We start from the raw sequence: 18631 nt of genomic DNA, 5'->3' as shown, positions 1-18631 counted from the left end.
CATTCTCGCTCCTTTTCTAGGAAAAAATAGATGCACCAAGAACCATGGGGAACACAATCAAAATAAAATAGACACCTGTTTATTGTGACATTATCACGCATCATGGAGCAGACTGGCCTGGAAATGTACCAAAGCTCCTTGACACGATTGACTGTTCTCTGCTTTTTTTAACATTACATTTTTTGGCAATAGGAAAAAGCATTATTAAACAGTACTTTCCAGGGCTGCTTCATGCAGTACTGCACAGGACTGTACCGTACAGGGCTACTTCAAGCAATATCGCACAGGACTGTACCGTACAGGTCTGCTTTAAGCCGTACTATAGGGCTGCTTTAAACATTACTATATAAGGCTGATTTGAAAAGTGCCATATAGGGGTGCTTTATACAGTACGATATAGCGCTGCTTTAAAGCAATAACACACTCAATTACTCTCCAGCCTGCACAATACTGGAGACCTGTCTTCAAGGCAAGACAGTGTAATGTCTGCAAGTTATGACTATAAAAGACATTTTAGGCACATCATCATTTCTATGTGGAACGTCTTGGAAGCCACTGTTGCAAGAATATAATTACAATAGAAAACCCACAAAACATTGATTTTGACCATAGTATAGCACCCCCAAGATGATTGTTCCTACGCCGCGGACATGCCACGTATGCAATGTACACATGCATGCAGTCGTCAAGCACTGGAAACAGGCACCCTACTCAAGGATGGATTGGACGCAGGCTGCAGCACTGCCGATGCGGCAAGGACATGCCTGGCATCCAGGCACTCGGCTAGCATTACCAATTGGGCACATACATCGGTCCCATCTATTTCACCCAACATTACTTCAAACCACTCATTCCTAAATTGGTTACGATCCCTGGCTACACAAGCCAAACCACACTACAACAAAATACACGCACAAAATATTAACCGAACACACAATATTCGGCACCCTACTCAAATAGAAACAAGGCTTTGGTCTGTGATGGAATCAGAAGATCAAAGCATGAAGGGACCAGACATCCTGCAAGGCAATATTAATTCAAAGTGAAATCTCTGTTGGACAACACAAAACAAGCATTTACAATACAATGGTCTCGGCATCATTAAAAGTAGAGCTATTGGCATTGCTCATGACATTTCTTTTTTTTTTCCTTAAATCATAAATAACAGCACTCTGCACTCAACAGCACACACCACTCTGCACCTGCACTCACTGCTCTGCGCACTCACTGCTCTGCGCACTCACTGCTCTGCGCACTCACTGCTCTGCGCACTCACTGCTCTGCGCACTCACTGCTCTGCACACTCACTGCTCTGCACACTCACTGCTCTGCACACTCACTGCTCTGCACACTCACTGCTCTGCACACTCACTGCTCTGCACACTCACTGCTCTGCACACTCACTGCTCTGCACACTCACTGCTCTGCACACTCACTGCTCTGCACACTCACTGCTCTGCACACTCACTGCTCTGCACACTCACTGCTCTGCACACTCACTACTCTGCACTCACTACTCTGCACTCACTACTCTGCACTCACTACTCTGCACTCACTACTCTGCACTCACTACTCTGCACTCACTACTCTGCACTCACTACTCTGCACTCACTACTCTGCACTCACTACTTTGCAGTCTGCACACTCACTACTCTGCACACTCACTACTCTGCACACTCACTACTCTGCACACTCACTACTCTGCACACTCACTACTCTGCACACTCACTACTCTGCACACTCACTACTCTGCACACTCACTACTCTGCACACTCACTACTCTGCACACTCACTACTCTGCACACTCACTACTCTGCACACTCACTACTCTGCACTCACTACTCTGCACTCACTACTCTGCACTCACTACTTTGCAGTCTGCACACTCACATACTCTGCACTCACATACTCTGCACTCACATACTCTGCACTCACATACTCTGCACTCACATACTCTGCACTCACATACTCTGCACTCACATACTCTGCACTCACATACTCTGCACTCACATACTCTGCACTCACATACTCTGCACTCACATACTCTGCACTCACATACTCATACTCTGCACTCACATACTCTGCACTCACACTTCGCACTCACAGTCTGCAAAGCGCGTCGATTATAATATTTTGTCATGAACTTCCTTTAAAACACACCTTTCTGCAGTGTTGTGTCTCCATTGGCGCACGCACCGGAAGTCAGGCAATATCGCATGTGACGGGGGCGGGGCGGCGTCCGGACCGGAAAAGGAGGCAGGCGGACTAAATGCGTATCGCGGCCCGGCCAAACGAACGGTCCGTGAATGATTACCCTGCCCGTTGGAAACATTTCCCAGGTAAGAGAAGCATTATGCCCCCAAATAGTCTGAACATCTGCAGACTGGGACGCGTAGACAGCGTGTACCCTTGTTCACAGCCTCACACTTCGTATAACTTTTTGAGAGCTACGCCGCGCGGGGAACCTCTCCGGATGCATTCAATACAGCCTGCAGTATCGTGAGCCGGTTTTAAACCCAACCGGTGCTTTCTTTACATTCTGGAGCCTGTTTGTGTGCGACGGGGGCGGGGAGGAGCACTCGGGAGGAGCACTCGTGTGTGTGTGTGCGCGTGTGTATGTGGGGGGGGTGTCTGTATGTGCGTGCGTGCATGGGCGCTGGTGTGTGTGTGTGTGTCTGTGTGAATGCTCGACAGCAGCTGCCCACAGCGAGCGCGAGACTTTAATGCATAGTGAGGCGCGGCTGGTGCAATGATCAGGATGGCAGCAACCGTTTGAGCTCTGTTACGGCGTGGAATTCGAATCTAATATACAGTTACATACAGTGAGAGTTAGCCAACGCATTCAATACAGCCTGCAGTATCGTGAGCCGGTTTTAAACCCAACCGGTGCTTTCTTTACATTCTGGAGCCTGTTTGTGTGCGACGGGGGAGGGTGGGGGGGGGGGGGAGGAGCACTCGTGTGTGTGTGTGCGCGTGTGTATGTGTGGGGGGGTGTCTGTATGTGCGTGCGTGGGCGCTGGTATGTGTGTGTCTGTGTGAATGCTCGACAGCAGCTGCCCACAGCGAGCGCGATTGCGTGCGCGTTTCAAATCGCCTCCAAGGCGATGCGCGCGGCCAGGAGTGTCTCCTGGGAAGCACACTCGCTAACAATAGTTCTCGGCGAGAACGCGCTTCGTGCGTTTTAGCCGAGACCTAACTAGAACCCTGGACACAGGCTTGATGAGACAGAAGATTGGGAAAGAACCTCTTGGAGCAGGAAAGGGACACGGGTAAGGTACTCCACATCTTGCATTGCTGCTTGTTGAAAATAAATGAACAGAGACTGTTGTCTGTCAAACAACTGATAATATGCTAAAAACCGCTTTAATACTATAAAACCATTATTCAAGTGTCAAAGGATTAACCTAAAATAAATTAACACTCAAATTGCACATGTTAACCACTTTAAAACTATTCCAATGGCAAGTGCAACATCCAAAAATTAAAGTTCAAGTGAAAGTTTTCGCAGATTCTGGGTTAAAAAAAATCTTGCATTCGATAAAATCAATCTATTAGGGTAGATACACGTATGCATTTCCCACCAACAATATCCATTATTTTGTTGGAAGATATTTGCCACAGCTGTGATTTTGTATTAAGGACTCAATCCTATGTGGAATTTCACAATGTCCTACCTCATAACATAATGACACATGAAATATCGGAGTAAAAGTCCACCTTCCTTAGGTGGCTTTATTAAAGCAAACAAACTTTTGGAGATCTAACTACATCACTGTGTCTACAGATCTGATTTAGGAGTGTACTAAATTCGCTTTAGATAATTTAGTGGTGTTGCTTGATTTTCTGTGTCCTAGGAATATTGCATCCTCAAGGCAGTTATCTATTTCCTCATGTAAGACACCCATTTTCTTACACTAGTTAATACTTCAATAAATCAGTAAAATAATATTCCAGATTGGGGTGAATTGAAAGTTGATGACACCTTAGTTGTAGGTGACATAAGATTTTGCCCTCTAATTGATTACACTGATTTTTCCCCAGCCACAAAAAAAAAATCAGCACCATTTGAAATATGAGGCTGAATCACAGCTTTAAATAATGATTAATGAGTACGGTCTGCAAAACCATTATTACATTTCAAGAGAACCATTACATGGGACCAAGACACCGTTTCAGTCATTTCTAGATGCAAATTCCATTTCAGGTTTTTGGATAATGCATCCGTAAATATTTAAAAGTATCCACTTCCTGAACTTTTGTCTCCACTATGAACTAAGTAAACTGCTTATATTATCCGTATTTTTAGTTCTTCTGTTATCTGAGCAATATGTATGGAACGTCTTTATTTTCGTCTAGAGGTCAATTTGTGTAGAATCCATCATTAGTAAGCCACCCACATATTCTAAGCATAATACTTAAACACCCCCATTTCCAGAGAACATGGAGTTTTAAGGAGCATTAAGGGTAAATCTGCTAAAAACGAGCAAACAAGGTGGGGCAGGAACACTGCATTGCCTCAAGCTAACATTTATTAGGATTTTTTTTTCTGAAAGGGTAAGCTCAGTATCACCTGGTATTGCCACCAATGCCAAGTTAGAATTGTTGCATTATATCAAAAGAAATCCTTTAAAATCAACATTTACGCGTGCGTCTTTCAGAGAAATTCTCTGTGTGCAAAAGAAAAGGATAAAGAAAAATCAAATGCTTCCCGGAATCCCACAAACCAGCAGAACAACGTAACATGCTGCTTTATCGCTGTAAAAGCAATCTCCCATGAGCCAAAACAGGGTATAGAGTTGAATGTCCTCCTTTAAAACCTTGCTGTTCTACTGGAATTAAGTTGTACTATTGTATGGAGTATTTTAGTTTGCAGTGCTGCTCGTCTGTAGTTGACCTCATCAGACCGCACTCTCTCACAGGGAATACACAATTACAAGAAGCATTTGCAATGCAATAGGTCTCGCATTAGGAAAGTTTGAGCTATTGGTCTTGTAAATGACACATTTTATATTTATGTGTTGGTTTTGAAAATAGCGAAATTAATTGCTTTGTCATTTACAATGCCAATACTTTTAACTTTTGCAAATGTGACACCTATAGCATTTGTAATGCAACATGTTTTGTATTTACGTGACTTAGATGTATTGATATTACAAATAACAATGGCTTTTAATTTTTTTAAATAACTGATACTGAAATAAAAGTTATTGTAATTCATAATTGCAATAGCTTAAACTTTTGTAAATACTTTTTGTGAAGATTATGTTCAGTGTATTTTATTGTGACGAAAATCCAAAAACAGAAGTGAAATATTAACATCTTTTTGTGATATTTGTAATAAAGCTTGAAACATTGAGAGAACATATTTGAACCAGTTGTTGTTGAATGGTTGCACAGATTGATGCTGTGGTGATGCAGAGAGATGTTGTGGTGCCCCGGAGTGATGCTGTGGTGGTGCGATGGATAGATAGAGTGAGGGCGATAGAGTGAGGGCGATAGAGTGAGGGCGATAGAGTGAGGGCGATAGAGTGAGGGCGATAGAGTGAGGGCGATAGAGTGAGGGCGATAGAGTGAGGGCGATGGGGGTGTGTGGCTGGGGGGTGTGTGTGGCTGGGGGGGGGTGTGTGTGGCTGGGGGGTGTGTGTGGCTGGGGGGTGTGTGTGGCTGGGGGGTGTGTGTGGCTGGGGGGTGTGTGTGGCTGGGGGGTGTGTGTGGCTGGGGGTGTGTGTGGCTGGGGGGTGTGTGTGGCTGGGGGGTGTGTGTGGCTGGGGGGGGGTGTGGCTGGGGGGTGTGTGTGGCTGGGGGGTGTGTGTGGCTGGGGGGTGTGTGTGGCTGGGGGTGTGTGTGGCTGGGGGTGTGTGTGGCTGGGGGTGTGTGTGGCTGGGGGTGTGTGTGGCTGGGGGTGTGTGTGGCTGGGGGTGTGTGGGGCTGGGGGTGTGTGGGGCTGGGGGGGTGTGGGGCTGGGGGGGTGTGGGGCTGGGGGTGTAATGTAATGTAATGTAATGTAATGTATAGGCATTTATATAGCGCACTACTTACCCGGAGGGTCCCAAGGTGCTTCGACCGCTGCGAAACCCTTCCTGGCTTCCCTGAGAGATGGTCCCTTAATGGGTATCTCCAGGGTGAGACCAGGCATCCCCGGCGGTCTGGTGGGGCCGTTAGTGAACATGAGGCAAGCTAATGCCCAGAGTTGCCGAGTGTGATCGCTGATCAGAGTGGGCACCGAGGCGAGAGAATTATCGAGTCCGCTGACCCTGGTCCAGAAACCTGCCGCGCCGGGAATCGAACCCTGGTCCCGGGCCGTCCTCTGCTCTCGGGTCTGCCGCCTGGCTGGGGGTGTGTGGGGCTGGGGGTGTGTGGGGCTGGGGGTGTGTGGGGCTTGGTTTTTTGTGGGGCTGGGTGTGTGTGGGGCTGGGTGTGTGTGGGGCTGGGTGGGTGTGGGGCTGGGTGTGTGTGGGGCTGGGTGTGTGTGGGGCTGGGTGTGTGTGGGGCTGGGTGTGTGTGGGGCTGGGTGTGTGGTGTGATTGTGTGTGCGGTTGTATGTGTGTGTGTCCGTGGTTGTATGTGTGTGTGCAGTTAGAGAAGGATGTATGTGGAAGAGAGCAGCAGATCAGCACAGCAAAAGAGAACAGGGAGTTAAAGAAGGAGGCGGGTGGAAGAGAGCAGCAGATCAGCACAGGAGAAGAGAACAGGGAGCTAGAGAAGGAGGCGGTGGAAGAGAGCAGCAGATAAGTACGGGAGAAGAGAAGTGAACAGGGGATTAGAGAAGGCGGTAGAGTGAGTGAGGGCGGTAGAGTGGTAGAGTGAGAGCGGTAGAGTGGTAGGGGGAGGGCGATAGATAGAGTGAGGGTGGAGTTGGAGGGTGGAGTTGAAAATATATAAATTAATAGCATCGTTATTCACAAAGCCAATAGCTTACACTTTCCTAACGCGAGTCCTATTTGCTATGGCAATGCTTGTTGGTAGCAAGCAAGGACAGTGCTGTTGTGGTGCTGAGTGATGATGTGGTTGGGCTGAGTGATGTGGTGGTGTCCCCAGAGTGATGTGGTGGTGTTCCCGAGTGATGGGGTGGTGGTCCCGAGCGATGGGGTGGTGGTCCCGAGCGATGGGGTGGTGGTCCCGAGCAATGGGGTGGTGGTCCCGAGCAATGGGGTGGTGGTCCCGAGCAATGGGGTGGTGGTCCCGAGCAATGGGGTGGTGGTCCCGAGCAATGGGGTGGTGGTCCCGAGCAATGGGGTGGTGGTCCCGAGCGATGGGGTGGTGGTCCCGAGCGATGTGGTGGTGTCCTCGAGTGATGTGGTGGTGTCCTCGAGTGATGTGGTGGTGTCCTCGAGTGATGTGGTGGTGTCCTCGAGTGATGTGGTGGTGTTGGATGTAGCGGAGGGCGGAAGAAAATGTTAATGATACTGGATACGACCTATAGTTTTTGAAGGTTCACCCAAGGCCCATAAAGGAAGTACATTTAACTATGCATGTATGCTTTGTGATGGTTTTATCACAAAAGCCTAGCACACAGCTAAATGTTGTCAACATTACTTCCCTAACGTACTCTTGCATATTGGTTCCAGTTTATCACCAATCCTAACTAATTTGCCCGTTTTCTGTGCAAATATTTCTTCTACCTATCCAGGAAGAAGAAACACAGACAATACAAGGTCGTTCTTAGATTAAAATCACAGAAGACACACGTGTTTATAAGTAATGGTCCATGGCCACACCCTGTTGAATGGCACTGCCGTCAAGCTCATAATTAAGAGGGATGCCACCATTTATCAAGTTGCCAGATTTCAGATTCATAAGTACAGGCTATCAACACCAAACAGTGGCTTAGCCAATAGGTCTCGCTTTTGGGACCTATTGGCTTTGCCAATGCTTTCAGCCAAGCTGTACAGCATCTTCGATACTGTGCACTAAGGCTAATAAACAGGAGGGAAAAAAGCCTATGCAGCCAGCTGTGTGCGCACCAAGCATATACAAGCCTACAAAATGACGCCCTGTTTTTGTCTTTTTGTTTGCAGATTAGAGTTGGTGCAGTAAAAAAAAAAATTTAAGTAACATGAGCGGATGGGGGAAAGAATGCCGTGAGGGGCCAAATAGGGTTGGAAAAGCAATACAGAGGCCGTAATGAAGGAGGGTGGGGAAACAGCAGAAGTGCAGGGGAATCATCATGGAGGGCAGGTGGAAGCATCACGGGGCGCGGGGGGAGCAACACAGAGCAACATGGAGGGGTAGAAGAGAATGAACAAGAGCCCAATTAGAGTGAAAGCGCACCAGGAAGGCAGCTCAAATGGAGAAGCTGTATAAAAGTGATAGCATACGTAAGAGAAATTTGAAGGACCAAGTTGTGGAAAATAAAGTTATGACAAGAAATGTGCTGGAAGAAGGGTGACAAAAGCTGAATGGCAAACACATATGCACTCACGGCATGCTTAAGAAAAGTGTGGTTTACATTTTTTACAGTTATGTTAACGGTTGGAAATGAAACTGTACATAGAAGTATATGAAGTGCATCTCATGAAATGTTTTAAAACTCAATAGTGTACAGGAGAGCAAGTGGAATGACAAATCTCTATTAAACTGTAAACGCACTGAGAGAAGCACGAAGTAAACAGGTGTTGAAAGTACAACTTATACGATGCTTTAAAAACAAGTTAAAAGTCGCCGGTAGAGGAAAGGCAGCGCTGGGAGGGGGGCTGGGCAACCATGCCAGCATCCCAATTCACGAGCAGATGGTCCTGTTTATGACCTGCGGAGCGCTTGAAGTGGATGGTGGCAAATGGACTGAAAGCGGCCGGTCGCGTTTATGTTCTTGGCTTGTCTTGCTTGGTGGGAGTTGTAGGGGGAGCGGATTTCTGTGCACGCGTATCTCACATGAACTGCAAGGAATCCGCAGTGTTTAGAGTTTTGAAAGTCGCTTACTATATATCTCGCCGAACAATGCTTACGCATTGCTTCCACGAGACCTAAAAAGGGTATTGAGAAAGAATTGCTTGAACCTATTTTGCTAGACGCAGCGGAACCATGAGAAATGATTAGAAGGGCGAGGGTTTGTATGAGTATTATCTTGTGCCTAATAACACCATATAATACATAAATATGTTATATTTACCTCAACCGTTTTATTAACCTAATGAATTTATCTTCCTACCAAACGAATTTTATGAAAAGATTTTATGGTTTTTAAGATTAGATTAACTGATTGATAAGTGTAATGAAGTGTATTCGTTGCAGTGATTTTTTAATCATCAAGTTTTTAATGTTGCGTTTTTGACTGTATTTTGTATTGTTTGCTTTTATGGTGTTTGTTAAATACCGAATAAAGCTATCTTTGAACTTGAACTTGACAATACAAGGTCGTTCTTAGATTAAAATCACAGAAGACACACGTGTTTATAAGTAATGGTCCATGGCCACACCCTGTTGAATGGCACTGCCGTCAAGCTCATAATTAAGAGGGATGCCACCATTTATCAAGTTGCCAGATTTCAGATTCATAAGTACAGGCTATCAACACCAAACAGTGGCTTAGCCAATAGGTCTCGCTTTTGGGACCTATTGGCTTTGCCAATGCTTTCAGCCAAGCTGTACAGCATCTTCGATACTGTGCACTAAGGCTAATAAACAGGAGGGAAAAAAGCCTATGCAGCCAGCTGTGTGCGCACCAAGCATATACAAGCCTACAAAATGACGCCCTGTTTTTGTCTTTTTGTTTGCAGATTAGAGTTGGTGCAGTAAAAAAAAAAAATTAAGTAACATGAGCGGATGGGGGAAAGAATGCCGTGAGGGGCCAAATAGGGTTAGAAAAGCAATACAGAGGCCGTAATGAAGGAGGGTGGGGAAACAGCAGAAGTGCAGGGGAATCATCATGGAGGGCAGGTGGAAGCATCACGGGGCGCGGGGGGAGCAACACAGAGCAACATGGAGGGGTAGAAGAGAATGAACAAGAGCCCAATTAGAGTGAAAGCGCACCAGGAAGGCAGCTCAAATGGAGAAGCTGTATAAAAGTGATAGCATACGTAAGAGAAATTTGAAGGACCAAGTTGTGGAAAATAAAGTTATGACAAGAAATGTGCTGGAAGAAGGGTGACAAAAGCTGAATGGCAAACACATATGCACTCACGGCATGCTTAAGAAAAGTGTGGTTTACATTTTTTACAGTTATGTGAACGGTTGGAAATGAAACTGTACATAGAAGTATATGAAGTGCATCTCATGAAATGTTTTAAAACTCAATAGTGTACAGGAGAGCAAGTGGAATGACAAATCTCTATTAAACTGTAAACGCACTGAGAGTAGCACGAAGTAAACAGGTGTTGAAAGTACAACTTATACGATGCTTTAAAAACAAGTTAAAAGTCGCCGGTAGAGGAAAGGCAGCGCTGGGAGGGGGGCTGGGCAACCATGCCAGCATCCCAATTCACGAGCAGATGGTCCTGTTTATGACCTGCGGAGCGCTTGAAGTGGATGGTGGCAGATGGACTGAAAGCGGCCGGTCGCGTTTATGTTCTTGGCTTGTCTTGCTTGGTGGGAGTTGTAGGGGGAGCGGATTTCTGTGCACGCGTATCTCACATGAACTGCAAGGAATCCGCAGTGTTTAGAGTTTTGAAAGTCGCTTACTATATATCTCGCCGAACAATGCTTACGCATTGCTTCCACGAGACCTAAAAAGGGTATTGAGAAAGAATTGCTTGAACCTATTTTGCTAGACGCAGCCCGGTGAACAGAGAAGCATCGGTAGAGAATCACTCATCAAGTCGCCATTTGTAATTCCTGGAGATGTAAACACATACCTGCATGTGCTGGATGTGCTGCTGCAGGGCCCGGCTGAGTAGTGCTGGAGAAGACACAGGAACATCCTTAAGCTTTGTCCAATTGACTGAAAGCGTCACAATATCTTCTGGAAGGTGAAGCTTTGAAAAAAAGGAGGATTGTCAACTGATGTATTAGCAATAGGTACATCCAGCCAGACACGCTGCTATATTACACCAACCAAGCAATGCACGGACCGTGATGAATCATGTGTCACACAACAAGCAGCAGCCCCAGCCCCAACTCTGCTCCCAGGTAGGTGTCTATAAGTCCTCACAGCTCTATGGAACAATTGTCATCCTATGAAAAGGACAGTGGTTGTTTAGGCGAGAGAATAACTTGCCAATGGAAGCAAATCGTTGTCACTCCCCTACCAGGAGCCGCCACAATTCACAACAAGCAGAACAGTGCAGTTAGAGCAGGTCTGGGCGAGTTATTTCAGATGTAACCTGACTTTACTGCCCAATAGTGAAGAACCACTAACTGTCATACCAATCAGAACACTGAACCGGACCACCACATATAAGGCCTTCTAAGTCACATTTCGCCTAGAAGTGCCACTATACATGGTACAAACCCCAGGAGCAAGCACGGACTTGTGCATGTTGAAATAATGTACTACAAAGCATGGACGTGGAGGAAAACTCCACAAATCCAGGACATTGGTGCAGTCATGCATCACTTTCTGTTTAGAAGGATAGCACGGCAGGTCATTCCCTTTGGCTCTTACAGACTGACTGAATCCAATACACCTTCAAGTGCACGTCCTCATCCTAAACCCTGATGTAGCCATAGAAGAAGATACACAATAAGCATAGGTTCAATGTGCCCACTCCTCACCTCAAGGTCTGATGCCACCATAGCAGACACCAAGGGTGGTGCATACCTCCAGATGCTCCCACTCCACCACAAAAACTGATGTAGCTGTCACAGATAAAAGGAATGTTGTTGCAGGCCTCGAAAAATCTAAAATTGTTACTAGACCAGTAGGTCTAGTGACAGACAAATAACCTACTTGACCTAGTTGTAATGCTCTCAACCCATAAACTGGTTTCAAATTATGTGATCGTGGGCAAATATTTAAATTTACTGAGCCGCCATTTCTTTATGATCACACATGAGAGCACCTTCAAATGTGGGAGATGAGTAGGTCTGCTGTATAAAAAACGATTTTGTTTGACTTAATAGACGAAACTTCTGCTCCCTATATAATACAAATCTGGCCACATATACGAGCGCTGACTTCACTCTTAGTTAATTAACTGCATTGTGATCATGGCAGGGGAAGGAATATTTCTCGAATCATATTGAAAAAGTATTACTTTTAATAAATGCACACCTGAAGCAAGAAGTGGTAGCACACTTATTTGCAATGAGCAGATTTTTTATTGAAATGGCCGCGATTTTCCCACTGACGTGGTTTTGCTGATTAAATAGTGTACAATTTTGGAAATCAAGTTTCTGCAAGTATTTTTCATTTACACATCACCAAGTAAAGTATTCTGATTTGTTGTGGTCTTGTTCAACTCGGTTTACATCACACTTCTGAATTTCAAAAAAAGTTATTTCATAATTCCTGATATATTTGAAATACTATACTATTTATTTAAACGCAGTTTAAACGTGTTAGATAAAAACAACCTGACATCTTACAGGCTTTTGTTTTACAATGACTATCAGATAGCTCACTTGGCAAAAACCTCTAGGTGTATTATCAGATAGAAAGGTAAATACAATTTTCCAGGATAAGACAAGCAAAAATTAGTTTTTAAAACGAACATTTGACCTCTCCTCGAACAGACAGCAAATGTGTCAAGATTTTAAAAAAAAGATTAAAATGCGTCTTTATTGCTAATTTACTTTCAGAATGAACAGAACACCTGTTCCTTCCAGCTTAAGTTCACCCGCCAGAAGGGACGAATAGGTGCTAAAAAACACTCGACCTGATAAAAATCTGACTCGCCACAGTGAGTGGGCGAGTAAAGTTTTCGAGGCCTGCAGTGTGACCTCCAATCCCCGATATTGACCCCAAGGAGTGATGTAGCCCTCGAGGAGTCCAAAAATCCTGCATACTTTAGGGTGGCCATCCTCCACATCAAGGACTAATGCAGCCCTCAAGAGCCAAAGGAGACACGTGCATGCAGTCATGACAATAACTGATGCAGCCATACAAGATGCCAAGAATCCCACATCCTTTGTATGTCCACCCCAAGGGCAGATGTCACACTAGAATTGTGAACCCTGCATGCCTTCGGGTGCCACGTCAGATGCAACTCCAGAATACCCATGAATCCTGCACAGTTAGGGTACCATCCTCTAAGGCAAAGACTAATGGAGCTCACAACGATCAAAGGACTTCTGCGTCCCTTTATTGTCTCTACCTTCACACCAACAACTGAGGTGACACGACAAGACGCCACAAGTAGCATAGACATTCAACTCTTCAGCACAAGGACTGATGCCACCCTGAAAGACAGCCAGGAATCCTAGATATTTTGAGGTGTCCATCCCAAGGACTGATGCCTTCTAAAAGACCACAGAGACCCTACATCCTTTCAGGTGCCCACCCCCGACCCACGCAGCTCTCACAGAACAAGGATCCCTGCATATGTGTCCATGCCCCCCTTCCAGCTAAGGAATAATGCTGCCTTGGCAGCCCCTTAAATAAGGCAGACCCTCGAGGGCCCCTCCTGGTGTGTGTGAGCCAGGTCGGCGAGCGCCGCCTCTCTGCCCCTCCCGGCCGCTGCACAGCGCCGCTCTGGTGCTTGTGCGATGCCCCGGGGAGGGCTGGGGGGAGCTCGAAGGAGCCTGCGGTCTACAGCCCTGGGGTGTGGGCATGCCTGACCCCCCCTACCCTGGCCCAGGGGAAGCACTGAGACCCCCTGCTGCGGGGCAGCACCGACCTCCTCACCTCCCAGGCACAGCCCTCGTGGTCCCTGCCCTCCTCACCTCCTGCCCTCGAGGGGCCCTACCCTCTTCACCCCCTCAGCCCTCGGGGGCCCCTGCCCTCCTCACCTCCCATGCATAGCCCTCGGGGGCCCTGCCCTCATCACCCCTCAGCCCTCGGGGCCCCTGTCCTCTTCACCCCTCGTGGTCCCTGCCCTTCTCACCTCCTGCCCTCGGGGGGCCTGCCCTCCTCGGGGGGGGGCTGCCCTCTTCACCCCTCAGGGGCCCCTGTCCTCTTCACCCCTCAACCCTCGTGGTTCCTGCCCTTCTCACCTCCTGCCCTCGGGGGACCCTGCCCTCTTCACCCCTCAGCCCTCGGGGGCCCCTGTCCTCTTCACTTCACCCCTCAGCCCTAGGGGGCCCTGCCCTCTTCACTTCACCCCCTCAGCCATGGGGGCCCCTGCCTTCCTGCGGGTCCCTGCCCTCTTCTCTTCACCCCCTCAGCCCTCGGGGGCCCCTGCCCTCTTCTCTTCACCCCCTCAGCCCTCGGCGACCCCTGCCCTCCTCACCCCCTCAGGGCCCTTGCCCTCTTCACTTCACCCCTCAGCCCTCGGGGGCCCCTGCCCTCCTCACCCCCTCAGCCCTCGGGGCCGCTGTCCTCTTCTCTACACCCCCTCAGCCCTCGGGGCCCCCTGTGATCTTCACTTCACCCCTCAGCCCTCGGGGGCCCCTGCCCTCTTCTCTTCACCACTCAGCCCTGGGGACCCCTGCCCTTTTCTCTTTCCCCCTCAGCCCTGGGGGCCCCTGTCCTCTTCTCTACACCCCCTCAGCCATGGGGGCCCCTGTCCTCTTCACTTCACCCCTCAGCCCTCGGGGGGCCCCTGCCCTCTTCACTTCACCCCTCAGCCCTTGGGGGCCCCTGCCCTCTTCTCTTCACCCCTCAGCCCTGGGGACCCCTGCCCTTTTCTCTTTCCCCTCAGCCCTGGGGGCCCCTGACCTCTTCTCTACACCCCCTCAGCCATGGGGGCCCCTGCCTTCATGCGGGTCCCTGCCCTCTTCTCTTCACCCCCTCAGCCATGGGGGCCCCTGCCTTCCTGCGGGTCCCGGGCCTCTTCTCTTCACCCCCTCAGCCCTGGGGGCCCCTGCCATCTTCTCTTCACCCCCTCAGCCATCGGGCCCCTGCCCTCTTCTCTACACCCCCTCAGCCCTGGGGCCCCCTGCCCTCTTCTCTTCACCCCCTAAGCCCTGGGGGCCCCTGCCCTCTTCTCTTCACCCCTCAGCCCTCGGGCCCCAGCCCTCTTCTCTTCTCTTCACCCCCTCAGCCCTGGGGGCCCCTGCCATCTTCTCTTCACCCCTCAGCCCTCGGGGCCCCTGCCCTCTTCTCTTCTCTTCACCCCCTCAGCCCTCGGGGCCCCTGCCATCTTCTCTTCACCCCTCAGCCCTCGGGGCCCCTGCCCTCTTCTCTTCTCCCCCTCAGCCCAGAGGGCCCCTGCCCTCTTCTCTTCACTCCCTCAGCCCTCGGGGCCCCTGCCCTCTTCTCTGCACCCCCTCAGCCCTCGGGGCCCCTGCCCTCTTCTCTGCACCCCCTCAGCCCTCGGGCCCCTGCCCTCTTCTCTTCACCCCCTCAGCCCTCGGGCCCCTGCCCTCTTCTCTGCACCCCCTCAGCCCTCGGGGCCCCTGCCCTCTTCTCTGCACCCCCTCAGCCCTCGGGGCCCCTGCCCTCTTCTCTGCACCCCCTCAGCCCTCGGGGCCCCTGCCCTCTTCTCTGCACCCCCTCAGCCCTCGGGGCCTCTACCCTCTTCTCTTCACCCCCTCAGCCCTCGGGCCCCTGCCCTCTTCTCTACACCTCCTCAGCCCTCGGGGCCCCTGCCCTCTTCTCTTCACCCCCTCGGGGGCCCCTGCCCTCCTCACCTCCCATGCATAGCCCTCGGGGCCCCTGCCCTCTTCTCTACACCCCCTCAGCCCTCGGGCCCCTGCCCTCTTCTCTGCACCCCCTCAGCCCTCGGGCCCCCTGCCCTCTTCTCTGCACCCCCTCAGCCCTCGGGGCCCCTGCCCTCTTCTCTGCACCCCCTCAGCCCTCGGGGCCCCTGCCCTCTTCTCTTCACCCCTCAGCCCTCGGGCCCCAGGCCTCTTCTCTTCTCTTAACCCCCTCAGCCCTGGGGGCCCCTGCCATCTTCTCATCACCCCTCATCCCTTGGGGCCCTGCCCTCTTCTCTTCTCTTCACCCCCTCAGCCCTCGGGGCCCCTGCCATCTTCTCTTCACCCCTCAGCCCTCGGGGCCCCTGCCCTCTTCTCTTCTCCCCCTCAGCCCTGGGGGCCCCTGCCCTCTTCTCTTCACCCCCTCAGCCCTCGGGCCCCTGCCCTCTTCTCTGCACCCCCTCAGCCCTCGGGCCCCTGCCCTCTTCTCTGCACCCCCTCAGCCCTCGGGGCCCCTGCCCTCTTCTCTTCACCCCTCAGCCATCGGGCCCCTGCCCTCTTCTCTACACCCCCTCCTCCCCAGGGGCCCATGCCCTCTTCTCTTCACCCCCTCAGCCCTCGGGGCCCCTGCCCTCTTCTCTGCACCCCCTCAGCCCTCGGGGCCCCTGCCCTCTTCTCTGCACCCCCTCAGCCCTCGGGGCCCCTGCCTTCTACTCTTCACCCCCTCAGCCCTCTGGGGCCCCTGTCCTCCCCAGGGGCCCATGCCCTCTTCTCTTCACCCCCTCAGCCATCGGGCCCCTGCCCTCTTCTCTTCACCCCTCAGCCATCGGGCCCCTGCCCTCTTCTCTACACCCCCTCCTCCCCAGGGGCCCATGCCCTCTTCTCTTCACCCCCTCAGCCCTGGGGGCCCCTGCCCTCTTCTCTTCACCCCTCAGCCCTCGGGGGCCCCTGCCCTCTTCTCTACACCCCCTCAGCCCTGGGGGCCCCTGCCCTCTTCTCTGCACCCCCTCAGCCCTCGGGGCCCCTGCCCTCTTCTCTGCACCCCCTCAGCCCTCGGGGCCCCTGCCCTCTTCTCTGCACCCCCTCAGCCCTCGGGGCCCCTGCCTTCTACTCTTCACCCCCTCAGCCCTCTGGGGCCCCTGTCCTCCCCAGGGGCCCATGCCCTCTTCTCTTCACCCCCTCAGCCATCGGGCCCCTGCCCTCTTCTCTTCACCCCTCAGCCATCGGGCCCCTGCCCTCTTCTCTACACCCCCTCAGCCCTCGGGGCCCCTGCCCTCAGCCCTCGGAGGGCCCCTGCCCTCTTCTCTTCACCCCTCAGCCATCGGGCCCCTGCCCTCAGCCCTCGGAGGGCCCCTGCCCTCTTCTCTTCACCCCCTCAGCCATCGGGCCCCTGCCCTCTTCTCTGCACCCCCTCAGCCCTCGGGGCCCCTGCCCTCAGCCCTCGGAGGGCCCCTGCCCTCTTCTCTTCACCCCTCAGCCATCGGGCCCCTGCCCTCTTCTCTTCACCCCCTCAGCCCTCTGGGGCCCCTGTCCTCCCCAGGGGCCCATGCCCTCTTCTCTTCACCCCCTCAGCCATCGGGCCCCTGCCCTCTTCTCTACACCCCCTCAGCCCTCGGGGCCCCTGCCCTCAGCCCTCGGAGGGCCCCTGCCCTCTTCTCTTCACCCCTCAGCCATCGGGCCCCTGCCCTCAGCCCTCGGAGGGCCCCTGCCCTCTTCTCTTCACCCCCTCAGCCATCGGGCCCCTGCCCTCTTCTCTGCACCCCCTCAGCCCTCGGGGCCCCTGCCCTCAGCCCTCGGAGGGCCCCTGCCCTCTTCTCTTCACCCCTCAGCCATCGGGCCCCTGCCCTCTTCTCTTCACCCCCTCAGCCCTCTGGGGCCCCTGTCCTCCCCAGGGGCCCATGCCCTCTTCTCTTCACCCCCTCAGCCATCGGGCCCCTGCCCTCTTCTCTACACCCCCTCAGCCCTCGGGGCCCCTGCCCTCAGCCCTCGGAGGGCCCCTGCCCTCTTCTCTTCACCCCTCAGCCATCGGGCCCCTGCCCTCAGCCCTCGGAGGGCCCCTGCCCTCTTCTCTTCACCCCCTCAGCCATCGGGCCCCTGCCCTCTTCTCTGCACCCCCTCAGCCCTCGGGGCCCCTGCCCTCAGCCCTCGGAGGGCCCCTGCCCTCTTCTCTTCACCCCTCAGCCATCGGACCCCTGCCCTCTTCTCTACACCCCCTCCTCCTCCCCAGGGGCCCATGCCCTCTTCTCTTCACCCCTCAGCCCTCGGGAGCCCCTGCCCTCTTCTCTTCACCTCTTCACCCCCTCGCCCCCCGAGGCCCCTCACCTCCCGCGCGCAGCCCTCCAGGGCCCTCAGGGTCTCCCCCAGGACCTCCCTCCGCGCCGCTTCGGGCTCCATCGCTGAGCGGGGACCATGGAAACCGTCGCGCGCGGGTGACGTGTCAGAGCGGCGCGAGGCGCAGTGACGTCACCAGCCGTGCAGCCTCAGTGCGGCCGATCCAGAGAGACGGAGGAGGAGACGCACTTCCGCCCTGCACCAGTGGCCCCTAAAGGGAAGGGGTTATAGGGGCCCCGTGCACCCCCCTCACCCCCCCCCCCCCCCCACGCTCTCCCCGGTGACACTGGGGCACACGAGACGCCGCTCTGGATTAAAACCATGCGGGGTACATGATGGAACATTCATGACATCACAGGAAGTGACATCATGAGGCACCTGTCCCTGTTAAGGCAGAGGAAGCGATGTCACGTCCTTTTATCCTCTTTAAAAAAAAACAAAGCTAGACGTGGAACTAAATACACTTGGAACATCTACAGTGAATGGAACAAGGCCAGCAGCCTCTGCACCAATGAAAGGGGCCCTCTGCTCCAATGCACATCACTCACCTGTCCCAGTGGCACTGGGCATACAAGGGTGGTTAGTATGTGTGAAGGCCAGCAGCCTCAGTGAGATGTATTTACCAATGAAAGGGGCCCTCTGCTCCAATGCACATCACTCACCTGTCCCAGTGGCACTGGGTATCCAA

At 52.1% G+C, this 18631-nt stretch overlaps 1 protein-coding gene across 1 annotated transcript in view; it reads right to left on the bottom strand.

The window, feature by feature from the left end:
• Positions 1 to 18045, bottom strand: part of MBIP (MAP3K12 binding inhibitory protein 1) — a 103946-nt gene extending 85901 nt beyond the window's left edge. Inside the window, exons 1-2 of the mRNA XM_086936918.1 lie at positions 17935 to 18045; positions 10791 to 10910 (exon numbers count right to left, since the gene is read on the bottom strand). Of these exons, the coding sequence (XP_086793044.1) occupies positions 10791 to 10910; positions 17935 to 18006 (192 nt within the window). The 5' untranslated portion in view covers positions 18007 to 18045. The remainder of the gene's footprint in view (positions 1 to 10790; positions 10911 to 17934) is intronic.
• Between the last annotated feature and the right edge of the window lie 586 nt (positions 18046 to 18631).

Source organism: Lissotriton vulgaris, chromosome 9, assembly GCF_964263255.1.
Source record: "Lissotriton vulgaris chromosome 9, aLisVul1.2, whole genome shotgun sequence".
In the NCBI taxonomy this organism is placed as follows: Eukaryota; Metazoa; Chordata; class Amphibia; order Caudata; family Salamandridae; genus Lissotriton; species Lissotriton vulgaris.
The sequence above is the reverse complement of the archived record's forward strand: the minus strand, read 5'-3'. Positions and strand labels throughout refer to the sequence as shown.